This window comes from Capra hircus, chromosome 1 (genome assembly GCF_001704415.2).
Source record: "Capra hircus breed San Clemente chromosome 1, ASM170441v1, whole genome shotgun sequence".
Classification (NCBI taxonomy): domain Eukaryota; kingdom Metazoa; phylum Chordata; class Mammalia; order Artiodactyla; family Bovidae; genus Capra; species Capra hircus.
The window spans coordinates 44,518,884-44,532,756 of NC_030808.1; the positions used below are offsets into that span (position 1 = coordinate 44,518,884).

Below are 13,873 nucleotides of genomic sequence, written 5' to 3' on the forward strand. Positions count from 1 at the left end.
AAGGTGTTACATAACTATATTTTCAAAAGGCAAGAACCTATGGCTTGGAGTCAAGAGTGCATAGGATTTTTTTTTTTTTTTTTTTGACAGAAATGGTTTTTTGGCATCCCTGTGAGAAATAGCAAGGTTGTTCAGAGCACTATTTTCTAGTGGGAGTCAGCACTATTAACTCCTGGGTGGTAACTGTTCCACAAGTCCATGCCTGCTGCAGGCTTTGGAGCCTGGGAGCCGGGGAGCCCAGGTCATGAGCTCAGAGTGTGGGGGATCCCATGCCTCACATAAGGACCTGCGTCACAGCACAGGAGATGGATGGATCAGGTTGATCCATGGACATGGAGGTGACATTCCACACCTTGGAAAAAAAAAAGCTATTTAGGGCATTGATTCAAGTCTTTGTGGGGGAAATTGCATTAGGAGGGCATATAGAATTCCAATAGTAAATCTTGCTTACTAAGAAAACACTTATAAAAGTGGGAAAATTTCCATGTAACCAATTCGAGTGCTTTTTATGTGTGTTTATTTATTTTTAATCAAAGGATAATTGCTTTACAGTATTAAGTTGGTTTCTGCATTTGAGTCAGCCACAGGTATACACGTGTCACCTCCCTCTTGAACCTCCCTTCCGCCTCCCTCCCCATCCCACCCCTCTAGGTTGTCACCAAGCCCCAGTTTGAGTTCCCTGAGACTTACACAAATTCCCATTGGCTATCTGTTTTACATATGGTAATATATGTTTCTATGTTACCAATAAGAGTGCTTTTAACGCTTGTTTCTCACAAGCTTCCACACCTAAACAGACTAGCTGGAAATTTCATCTGACATAAAGAGATATTAAGGGTACACTTTATTTACACTGTGATGGAAACCCTTGCCATTTTTTTATGCCTCTCAATGGAAGAGAACATTTGTACAAACACATACATTTCACTCCCAGTCTCACATCTTTTCAATTTTATTTTTAAGATTTTTGATGTGGTAAGAACATGTAACAAGAGATTTACCCTCTTTGGCAGATTTTTAAGTATACGATACAGTATTGTTACCTTTAGGCACAATGTTGTACAGCAGAACTCTAGAACTTATTATTTATGTATGTATTTTGGGGGCACCGTGAGGCATGTGGAATCTCAGTCCTCTGACAAAGGGTGGTACCACGCCCCCTGCAGGGGAAGTGTGGAGTCTTAACCAGTGCACTGAAATGTTATACCTGTTAATTAGCAACTGCCCCAGTATACCCCTCCCCAGCCCTTGGCACCCACCATTCTATTCCTTGCTTCTAGGAGCTTGACCATTTCTGATATGTTATATAAGTGGAATCATGAAGTATTTGTCCTTCTGTGTCCCAGTCTTAATTTTTTAGCGTATTCTTCTTCTTCTTTTTTTTTTACTGACAATATAATAAGTGATCAGTATAGAAAACACGTACAATACTAAACAGGAAAAGCAAGAAAATGACCCCAGATCACAGACAAAGCCTTTTATCACACTTAGGTGTGTTTCAGGGTTACCCATCTTATGATGTCCCCTGATTTCCAGCCCCTCGTTGCCTTCCCATCCCAGACTCCCCATTCCCCTCAGGCGCTCCCCACCAGGCTTCCCTTCCTTCCACGTCAGCAGGCTCTTTCTGTGGCAGGGCTTCTGCACACATGGTCTCCTCCTTAAGCATTCTCTGCTCCCTAATGAACCCTGCTTGTCCTTCAGGTTGTCGCTTAATTGTCATACCTTCCAGAAGTCTCTCCTGATTCAGCTACCCCAACACCCACCCAAATATATGAGGTTTTACTCTACTGTACCCTCTCATTTTACCCTGGACATTCCCTTTATAGCATTTGACCAAGGATGCCGGCATGTGCCCCATTTATTTAGTATTTATCTTCCATGTAGACATATGATCTGAGAGGGGGACACTCTGTTTTGCTCCTCAATTTATCTTCCACCAAGCACCATGTCTGACCTACAGTAAATGGACCAATATGTACAGACTTACCTCATGTATCTTAGCAGTTTTATAAATCTTTAACCATATTTCTGATTATTGTTTGAGAGCGAGTTTCTAGATGTATGTATTAGCTTGCTCAGGCTGCCATAGCAAAACACCACAGACTAGGTGGCCTGAACAACAGATATTCATCTCCTCACAGCTCTGGGGGCTGGAAGTCCAAGATGAAGGTGTCCGCAGTTTTGGTTTCTTCGGAGGCCTCTCTCCTTGACTTGTAGACGGCCGTCTACTGCCTGTGTTTTCACATGGTCTCTCCTCCATATGAGTATGTCCCTCGTATCTCTCAATTTCTTCCTTTTGTAAGAACACTAGTCAGAGTGGATTAGGGCCACCCTGATGGCCTCATTTTAAGTTAATTTTTAAAGGCCCTACCCCCAAATACAGTCACATGGTGAGCTATTCACATGGGGCTTCAATATGTGAATTTGGTGGGGCAGGTTGGCGGGGAGGGATGACGCAATTCAGCCCTTGTGCAATGAGGACCTTATTTTAAGCCTTTTGATTCATATTGTCAACAGCTTTTCAAGAAAGCTGTATCCATTTATAGTCCTGCTACCAGCAAGGAATGACAGTGCCTATCCCCTTGCACACTTGCTAGTGTTAGTATTATTAAAAAAAAAAAAAAGACAACCTTTTTTTTTGCCTGAAAGGCAAAATTGTATGTTCTTTCATTTTAATACGATTTTTGACTACTAATAAGCCTAAACAGTTTTCACCACTTGGTATTTCTTTTTCTTTCATTCTTTATACTTTTATTCATTGAACGTATATTTAATAAACTCATGCTGTGAAGGCAGCAAAGTGCTGTGTACTGAGTTTCTAGGAGAGAATGAAATGTAGCCCTTGACACGGTGGAGCACAGTCTACTGGAGAAGAGAGACGTGTAACAAAATTAACCAAAAGATCGACGACAGTTGTGAAAAGTGTCCTGAAGAAGTATGAGACCTCTGGAAGAGTCTAACAGTGCTTCTGGGGCCTGGACCAATCAAGGGGGTAGGCAAGGCTTTCTGGGGGGTGTGGTTTCCATTGTGAGTGAAGTGTGATTAGCCGGTGATGCCGTGAAGGGGTGGGGTCACAGCCAGAGAGGACCTCTTGTGAAAATGCCTGTGCTGGCTAGGAGCAAGTGAGCTGGAGGAAGTGACCAGTGAGGCTGTGCCCCTGAACAGGTGAGGGTGGTGCAAGATGAAGCGTGATGGGGTGTGTTTGTTGAGGTTGTTTTAACTATGCTGGCTGCTGTGGGGAAAGTGAAATAAAGTAAAAGTGAACCCAGGATAGCTCCAACTAGGAAGGAGGCTGCTACTGTAATCTGGGCGAAAGGTAATGATGACTTGGATTAGGGTAGTAACAGTGGCACTGGAAAAAAGTCAGTGGTTTTCAGAAAAACTTGAGAGGTGGATTCTACTGACTTGGCAATTGGATGTGGAAGGTGGCCCCAGCAACCAGGTGAATGGTGGTGCCTTTTCCAAATTGAGGGGCACTTGAGAAGCAGGTTTGGGAAGAAGAGGCAATGAGTTTGAATTTGGACAGATCAGGTTGTGTGCCTATATGAAACCAAGAGGAGAAGTTTTGAGCGGGCAGAAGCTCGGAGAAGTCAGTATAAATGAGGAAACTAGGGTATAGATAGAAATTGAAGTCTGGGGGTGAGACATTTAGGGAGACAGTGTTAAGTGAGAAAGCAAAGGAAGGGGAAGAGGACTGGTTTAGAGTGCTGGGGACTCCAACAGTTGTGAGCAGATAGAAGGGAGAAGTGAGCAGACATCTAAAATACAGTGGCAGAAAGGTAACGAGGAAACCAGGAAGGTGCCATGGCAGAAGGCAAGAGAAAGACTGTTTCCGGATGGCTCCTAGGCACCTGGGTTGAAAGCTACATAAAGAACAAGAGGCTAAAACATCCACAGCATTTGGCAACATGGAGACCAATATCCTAACATGTGGTTGCAAAAGCTGGACTGGAGTGGTTTGGAGAGTGAGAGAAATTGAGAGAGCAAATGTCACAATTCGTTCAAAAGTTTGGCTTCTCTGAGCTCTGTCTTTTGATCATTTTCCAGTTGTTGTTGATCATTTTCTATTGCTGTCATTGTGTTATCTGACCCCTATGTTTGTATGTATATGTGAATATACTTATTTATCTTCAGAGTGTTTATTACATATTAGTAACTCGTAGCAAATATTTTGTGTTTTTTGTCCACTGCATCATTTTATGTTTTCATGTTTATTAGCTTTACTTATGTGATTAAATTAATTTTTTTCCTTTTGACTTCTTCTATTGTTCTTTGCTCTTAGAAATTCCTTCTCCATACAGAAATCACACAACTATTCATCTTTGTATTATTATTTTTTAATGTTTATGGCTTTTAAAAAATTTTCATTGGATTATTTTGAAATTTTTTTTTACATGTCAGTTGAAGGCTTAGGACACTTGATTATACCACCCTAATGATACAGGAGCAACAAAGCTAATCTTGGGATATTTAATGTTTTGACCAATTGACTCCACTGCCTCACTGCTGTAGAAAGGTCCTACTGATCAAGAAGATAAAATTTCAGTTCAACATGAGATTCATTTGGTTAGTAATCTATGGACATTCTGTCTCTGTGCTAATATTGTGCAGTCTCTTTATATTGTAACATTTTTTATTCTGTATTCCCAGTTTCCTGTGCTTCCCAGAATGATGTCGTCTGCCAGCCATCCTAGAAGGTATTCTTATGAGGACCAGGGATTTCGATGCCACACCCGAGTGCGGGATCACAGAAAGTGCTCAGGGGATGGGTCATTCAAGGAGCCACTGGAATCAAAAGGAAGATCCCATTCCAAAATTCAGTCATTTTCAGACTCCTTTGAACAGCAACTGTGCTTTAGAACCAAACGTTCCGTCTCTTTGGTATGTAACAGAGTTACTGAATATTTAAGCTGTCTTAGAAAAGGAAACTCAAAGGGTTCATACTCTCCCAGTTTGAGGAGAACAAATCTAACTTCTTATTTACAATTTGGCATTGAGATCTTTCAGAGAAGGCAATGGCACCCCACTCCAGTACTCTTGCCTGGAAAATCCCAGGGACAGGGGAGCCTGGTGGGCTGCAGTCCATGGGGGTCACACAGAGTCGGACATGACTGAGTGACTTCACTTTCACTCATTGGAGAAGGAAATGGCAGCCCACTCCAGTATTCTTGCCTGGAGAATCCCAGGGGTGGGGGAGCCTGGTGGGCTGTAGTCCATGGGGTGGCACAGAGTCGGACACGACTGAAGCAACTTAGCAGCAGCAGCAGCAGAAACATTGAGATCTTTGGAGAATGACACCCATTTTAGATAGCCCAGATGTACATAAAAGTTTTAAATTATTATTATTTAAAGACATCCGGTGTAGGAAGAATTCCTGAAGAAGTACTGGCTGGAATGTTTTGTTACCAATGTCCTCTAGTTCTTTGAGACTGTTTCTATCACCCTTATTACAAATAATTGTGATTTGTTCTCCTTTCACTATCTGAAGAAGAAAAAACTGTCCCTAATGCTTTTGTCCTCTCCTATGTAATCTGGTAGGAAATAGTTTGTGATGGCGTTGTGCCCCCTGTATCTTTAAAAAGCGCAGGGGAGGAACTCTCTGGACACCATGGAGAGCAGGAGCAGGAGTGGTCACAGTGGCCTCGTGGGAATCCAAGTGAGGCATAAGGGGACACACAGGCGGGAAACAGGGGAAGAATAGAAGCACCACTGATGAGGCCCAAACTGATACATAAAGTAGCAAACTAGAGACCAATTAACGGGAGGTTAGTTTTTCAACTTTGCAGTGTGTTCGCTGAGCAGCCTTGAGCAACATACTTCTTTTTTGGTGGGTCTTTGATTTTGGTTTTATTTTGCAAAAGGAGAATAATGGTATGTTTCTGCCATGTAGTAGATGGAGTGACTAAGTAAGGCTAGATCCACCTGGATCTTGAGCTGCGCTCTGTGACTGGCTGGGGAAGACACTCAGGGGCTTCCTACCTCATGCTCCCGCAAGCACCATGCTTTCTGCCTAGCTGTGACGGCTGCTGGGATTGTCACTGTGCATTTTTGCCTCACGGTGGCTCTTCACTTTTGTCACAGTGACCTTGTATATCTATGACTCCCCTTCAGTAAGTGCTATCTCTACTGGATCAAAAAAGGAATAAGGAAGGAATAGTGAACAGCTGTCACTTACTGTGTCTAAACCTTATTAAGGGTTTCTATTTTTGTCTTTTTTTTTTAATACTTTTTTTTTTAGATATGCTTTCAGACTTTTGGATATGCGTATATGCTTTTAGGTATGCTTTTCTTCCTGCCAAAAGCTCATAATGTGAATCTAATCATGAGGAAATATCAGATGATTTCAAACTGAGCTTCATTCTAAAACATAACCAGCCAGTCTTATGAAAGATAAAGACAGCATATGCTTTCATATTTTTTTTAGATATGCTTTCAGACAAGGTTGCAAGAATAGTGCCAAGACTACACCTTTCACCTAGATTCCCTCTAAACGTGAACATATTATCCCATTTACGTTTACTCTCTCTTTCCTTCCCATCCCCAAACAATGGTACAAGGATATAAATATAGTATGGTAATTAAACTCAGGAAATGAGCACCAACACAATGTCTTATCTCTTGGCCTTATTCATATTTTTCCAGTTGTCCCAATAACATTTTTGATATCAAGATTCCAGATCATGTGTTGCAACTGATTTTCGTGTCCCTTTAGGCTATTTTATTTCTGCAGCAATGCCTCAGTCTTTATCTTTCATAAGACTGGCTGGTTATGTTTTAGAATGAAGCTCAGTTTGAAATCATCTGATATTTCCTCATGATTAGATTCACATTATGAGCTTTTGGCGGGAATAAAACATTTTTTCGCATCTATTTCCAAACTGCTTGTTAAAGTCATTAATTATATTAATCAGGGAACTGACTTGCTTTAAATTCTTTCTAGAATAAGGAAGAATATAAATATGTTTTAAAAAAAGTTTTAATCAGAACAATTCTTTGTTGAGTCTGATGGCCACAGAAAAAAATCATGTCATCTGTTTACATAAGTGTGTAAAGTTGAAATCAATTTTCTTACTTAAAGAGATGTCATTACCTTATCCTTAAAATATAATAATGTTTGTTTCATTCGTTTCTCAAGTTCTTCCTTTTGAGTGCCAAGATAACCAAGGCAGCCTTTTCAACTTTTTTGACTCAAGAACTCTGTTCATAGTTATATGTAGTTGGCCCTCATGTCCTTGGGTTCTGCACTTGTGAACTTGGGCATCCATGCATTTTGGTACCCGTAGGTGGTTTTGGAACCAGTCCCCTTGAAGACACTAAGGGACAACTGTATAGTAACCTAGAAACCTGCTAGGAATTTACAAAATCATTAAAACTCTTTTCCTATTATGATCAATATATATGATAAATAATTTTAAATTAAATATTTTAAATTTTATGTTATTTTTATATTCTAAAAATTTTCTTCATTCCAAATAAAACAATTTGGAAAATGCATACTTGAAAACATTTTTCTGTTTAACAGTTAATGCAATTTTCTGAAACTAACTACATTAAAAATTGTGATTTGTCAGCAAATTTAAAAATCATGTATATTGCCTTTTATTTGGGGGCCAAATGTATAGTACTATGTGGATTTAAATTTTACATCTTTTAGCATCAAGAAGAGCCAGAAAACTGCTTTTTGATCTGTTCATGACCAACAACATTAAAGTTTTTCCTTTTGACATTGAAAAACTCAACTGGCTTTTAAAAACAATTTTTCTCACTTTGTTTCTAAGTGATAAGATAAGAAAAAATATTTCAGGTCATTATTATGAGCAGTTTTCACATAGTCTTTATTCTCAATGAGGAAAAAGCCAAATTGCAAATAATCATCACTGTATTTTCTCTGTTTTATACTGTTCTTATAAGGATTAGGGACTTTCCTGGCTGCTAAATATGAATTATGAGCAGATTGATGGATTTAATACAAGTGCTGAAACTAATGAAAATAATCTGGAGGCACATTTACAGGGCTAGTACAATTTTTAAGCCCCTCTTAACCTGTATCTCAGCGTCATCATTTGTTTTGCTTTCTGATTTTGAGTAGTGGACCATTATAGATAGAAATGAGATAATCTCAGTATGAAAACAATTTAACACTGTACAGAGGATAACACCCCCTCAGTAACCAGACATCCCCATAACTCACCCTGCTGGGCTAGTCATGACCTTGCTCATCTGAGTGCTACTGCTTATGTTCACCTCTTAGGCACTCAGGAGTTCTGCAGCATTTCCAATTCAAGTGGATGATGGGGGAATCATGATTTTATTTATTTAAAAAACTGAAGTGTAAATAGATACCATCACCACATTTATCAGTACTCATCTTTTGTAAGTAATTCCTTTGAAAGTAACCCTCTGACCATGGAAACCAAAGAAGCACACCTCCCCCCTTGCCCCCAGTCTCCACACCGTTCCCTATCACGTCACGCTATTTATAGTTATCATTACATTTATAACTGCCTGTTATTTTTTGAATTTCCTTTCAGTCTTATTGGTTGATTGCCTCCCTCCACGCAGGTGTAGAATCTAAGAAGTAGGGTCTCTAGTCTAGTTGGTGTCATATCGCCCCATCCTAGAACAACAATATGTGTTCATTTGATCATTGAATGTGGACCCCTGGGCAACTTGTTGGGGAATGTTAGTGTGGTTGAATGTCATTCTTGACACGTCATTCTTTACCTAGTCCTTATCTGAAAACTTAGTGCAAAGCCTTAGTGACCGTGAGGAGGTTAGAATCATTCAATGTATGATTCCCTTGCCACATTCTTTTTCAAAAAGTACCAGAAGAATATTAATTTTACTGTGAAATCACATCCCTTTGTGCCTTAGAGGCAGAGTCATGTGCAGGCTGAGTTTCCTCCACAGACCATCTGCTGATGCCCAAGGCCTCTCTTCCTTTATTTATGACTAAAGCTTTAGCAACACCTCTAGGCTTGTGCTAATTTATTACTAAAAACTAAGATGTGAAAGTTTCCTGAATGATTAGAGTTTTGTACATTTCTGATAATTAGGAAAAATGTTGAATGTTGTCAGCTATCTACCCTTTTCCAACCCTTCTTTATCAGGGACCTGAGAGCAGAAAGGAGAGAAATGAGAGAGAACGCCGGTTTCTGGAAGTGAGGTCTCGCAAGAAAGTGGAGGAAAAAAGGAGCTCTAGGGAGGAAGAGCACGGAGGAGCGTACCTGCCCACCCTGTCTGAAAAAGCGCTCAAATAACCCTTTGCTTCCACACCACGACTACCGATGCTGCTGTGTTTTTTGAGCCCCAATTTACCAGACCCAGGAATGGTACCTGTAAGAGGGTCTGCAGATGCTGAGTGACTCAGGTGGGTGGTTGATTCAGCTGCTCCCCAAGACAGCTTGCATCATACCCCACCTCCTTTTCAGAGTATGAGCTGCTCTGTTGCCCTTTTAGGGAAATAAAAAGAATAAAAGGTATTTTAATAGAATAAAGTTATTCTTGAAAATATAAAGAGAGATATTTAAAGAGCCACCTACACATCTTCACCAACCCTTCTTCCACATCAGCCTCACAAATAATCTTAAATAAAAGTCATTGGTGTGACTCGAACTCCTTGCTAGAAGTTATTATATATGTCTAATGGCCATTATTTAATGAGAACTGGTAATTAAAGATGCCAGTTACTATGCGGAGAGTTTGAATGCATGACCTGAAATAGTCCTCACCACTCCCGAGGTGGGGTGTAGTCTTTTTACTTGCTGGCAGAGGAAACTGGAGTTTAGGAAAGTTCTGTCTTTCACTGCTGAGGTGGTAATCAGAGTTAGGGCCAGAGCTCAGCTCATTCTGACTCCTGTTCCTAACCTGAGGCAGGACGTCTTTTTCCCTTTGGCAGTGGGTCCTGACTTAGTCTGTGTGTGATTTGCTTGTACATGGACAGATGTGAATGAGAAAAGCAGGAGTTGGAAGTGGGTTATAGTTTTGATGATGAGAACTTTTAAGACTTGCTCTCTTAGCAACTTTCAAATATACAATACAGTATTGTTGACTGTCGTCACCTTGCTGTACATTACACCCCATGACTTATTTGAAACATATGGGATGCTTCACACAGACCTGCACGTCACCCTTACACACGCGCTGTGCTAATCTTCTGTGTGTCCAGAGAAGTTCCAGTTTACTGTATGTGCTGTTGAAGCAGGCACTTTGTATTCTTTTTCCAGCTTTATTGAAGTATAATTGATGAATAAATTTGTGTATATTTAAATTGTTCAGCATGATGATCGACCTGTATATATATGACATTCTTTGTGAAACCATCACCACAGTCAGGTTAATTAAACACATTGAGCCCATATTCTATTTTTTTTTCCCTAGAAGAAGAGATGGTTGAAATCTCCCTATTTATTCTTTTTTTAAAAATTAAAAAAAATTTTTAACTGGAGGATGATTGCTTAACAATGTTGTGTTGGTTTCTGCCATATAACAATGTGAATCAGCCATAAGTGTATATTATATATATGTATATATATATATGTCCCCTCCTCTTGAACCTCCCTCCGCTCCCCATCCCACCCCTCTGGGTTGTCACAGAACGCTGGATTTGTGCTCCCTGTGTCATATAGCAACTTCCCACTGGCTATCTGGTTTCCATACGGTTCTATATAGGTTTCAGTGCCACCCTCTCAAATCCGTCCCACCCTTTTCTTCCACTGCTGTGTCCATAAGTCTGTTGTCTATAGCTGGGTCTCTCTTCCTGCCCCCTATTTATTCTTTATCTCTGTCTTGGATCTTTAAATGCCCAAGGGCAGCAAGAATCTCTATTTTGTAAAGAAGATCTCCCAGAACTATACCACAACTGATTGCTTATGTAAGAACAAACTAACTTTGTCATAGTTAGTAAAAAAGAAAGAAAAAGAGAAGAGGAAAACAGTGAAATAAAAGTAAAATATTGATGATCATTAACTGGCATTCTTTCAATTCATACAACTTGTCAGCTTCACCATTTTGGGTTAATACTTTCATGTAGCCTCTCAGTGATGCTTTTTCACACGAGTAATAGATGACTTCAATGTAGTACCTGGTGTGTTTGCTACCAAGGTGGAGAATGGGACCTGACCTGCCTTTGATGTTTGTGTTCTGCTGTCGTTGTAGGGAAAATACTGGTTTCCCCACCTTTGCTTTGGGTAATTTTCAGTCTTGCTAACCAAATTTTAGAAGTGGGGATGATCTATGTATTGCTGTGGCCCCATTACAGAGGTCTGGGGAGAAGTGGCCCACCCATGGGAAGGAGAAATACCTGGAGTTCTCAGGGAGTGTTGGCTGGCTGACTGAGAGAGTAGCCACCTTCCACTACAGCCAGGATACGTGTGAAGGTTCTTCCCCTTCAAGGATGATGATACCTGGAAAAATCAGAATTAGGAATTTTATTCTATATTTTATCAAGTTGGAGGAAAGTCCATTTTCAGCACACTTTCGGCACCATTGTATATGGAAGAGGGGGGACTCTCTGAATATGACTTTGCCTACTTATTGCCTTTTTAAAATTTGTTTCAAAATAAAACAATACTTGTCATAATAAAAATATAAAATAAAGAGAATAAAAATTAAAAATTCTTATTATACTTACTCAGAGATATACTTTATTTTCTGTCTTTTCATAATATTATCTATGTGCACAGATACACGCACACAACTTATTTCTAAACATGAACTCATTTCTGTTAACAATATGTCATAACATCTTTTAAAGTCAATAAAATAGCTGAGTGCATAATTTTAATGGTTATTACAAAGGAAACATGCTTAGAATGTGCTCAAGTCTCTTCTATCTTAGAAAGGTTCCCTCATAACATATCAGCAGGTACCACTTTTAATAGCCAATAGTTACCACCCTGGCCTTCCCTGGTGGCTCAGATGGTAAAGAATCGGCCTGCAATGCAGGTGACCCAGGTTTGATCCCGGGGTTGGAAGATCCCCTGGAGAAGGGATTGGCTACCCACTCCAATATTCTTGCATGGAGAATTCCACGGACAGAGGAGCCCGGTGGGCTAAGTCCATGGGGTTGCAGAAAGACAGACATGGCTGTGACTAACTTTTTCTCCCTGAGTTACCACCTTAGCTATCTCTCCTTTCACAGAAAACTTCCTGAAGAGTGTCTATTACATTCCCCCTGAATTTTCAGTCTGTGCCAACATGACTTTTATCCTTACCTTCTTTGGAAGCTGTTCTCTTCAAAGTCGCTCTTGTCCCCTTTACTGTCAAATTGTATGAAAACTTTGCTCTACTTCCTTAGCTTGACTGTCTGGCAGCTTCTGACATTGCTGACCACTCTCTCCCTTCTGAAGTCCTCTCTGGTTGTTATGATCTATATTCTCTGGTTCCTTGGACTTCACTGATCATTCTTGGTTAGTCTTTATTGAGGAATCCTTAACCCTTAAATGTTGGCTTTCCTCTAGGCTTTGTCTAGGCATGTGTTCTAGGCATATGTCTGACTCCGCTTATTCTTTTTGAGCAATCTCAAACATTCCCATGGGGTCAGCTACCTATGTGGTATGTTATTCATTCAGTCATGTCCAATTGACCTCATGGTCTGCAGCCTGCCAGGCTCCTCTGTCCATGGAATTCTCCATGCAAGAATACTGGTGGGTTGCCATTCCCTTCTCCAGAGGATCCTCCTGATCCAGGGACTGAACCCAGGTCTCCTGCCTTGAGGGAGATTCTTTACCATCTGAGCCACCAGGGAAGCCCCAAATGGCCCCTAAATCTCTTCCTGTGATGCAGACCTTTCTCTTGAGCACCACACCCACACACACAACTGGACCTTAGGCATATATCTAGTTGCAGTTTTCATAGGCATTGCAAACTCATTTTTAAATTAATTTTATGGTCATACCACAAGGCTGGTGGGATTTTAGTTCCCAGACCCAGGATTGAACCTGGGCTCTCAGCAGTGAAATCATGGAGTCCTAACCACTGGACTGCCAGGAAATTCCCTCAAACTCACTTTTAAAAAGTAAATGATTATTTCTTGCCCCCTGTCTTTCCCTCCTCTTATGTTCCCTATCTCAGTAAACGGTTATTATTATTTACCAGTTGTCAACTAAGAACTTGGTTCAGTTCGAAACCATCTTATACTCTTCTTTGGTTCTCCATTCCAATAATCATCAACCTCTGCCTATTTTGCCTCTAAATATCACTGCTGCTGCTGCTGCTAAGTCACTTCAGTCGTGTCCGACTCTGTGCGACCCCATAGACGGCAGCCCACCAGGCTCCGCCGTCCCTGGGATTCTCCAGGCAAGAACACTGCCTGGGTTGCCATTTCCTTCTCCAATGCATGAAAGTGAAAAGTGAAAGTGAAGTCGCTCAGTCGTGCCTGACTCTTAGCGACCCCATGGACTGCAGCCTACCAGGCTTCTTCGTCCATGGGATTTTCCAGGCAAGAGTACTGGAGTGGGGTGCCATTGCCTTCTCCACTGGGACCTATTAAATTCCATTCCCACTGCCACCACATCACTTCAGGCCCCTTGATTGCAACAAAGATAATAATATATCTTGCCTTGATTCCAACAAAATGATGTCTTCCCTGACCAGGGATCAAACCTGGGCCACCTGCATTGAGAGCACAGAGTTTTAACCCCTGGACTACCAAAGAAGTCCCTCCCCTATTTTAATGTGGCTATTAGAATATTTAAATTTACCTCTCTGTCTCATTTCTTTGGGGCAGTACTGATCTTCACCCTGACTTAATTCTCTAAGCCTTTTTTTGTATTACTTGAATTTTATTTTGTAAATTCTAGGGAGTTTAAAAAGAATTGGAATTTGATTAACCCATGGTGTTACTTTTTGGGTTAACTGGCCTAATAGTAGT

General features: G+C 40.7%; 1 protein-coding gene across 4 annotated transcripts in view; it reads left to right on the forward strand.

Moving 5' to 3' along the window:
- The window catches only part of LNP1 (leukemia NUP98 fusion partner 1), a 41,223-nt gene extending 31,744 nt beyond the window's left edge, over nt 1-9,479 (forward strand). For all 4 annotated transcript variants that reach the window (XM_005674846.3, XM_005674845.3, XM_005674844.3 and 1 more), the window contains 2 exons: nt 4,651-4,881; nt 9,111-9,479. In XM_005674846.3, coding sequence (XP_005674903.3) covers nt 4,651-4,881; nt 9,111-9,260 — 381 coding nt within the window. In that variant the 3' untranslated portion in view covers nt 9,261-9,479. The remainder of the gene's footprint in view (nt 1-4,650; nt 4,882-9,110) is intronic.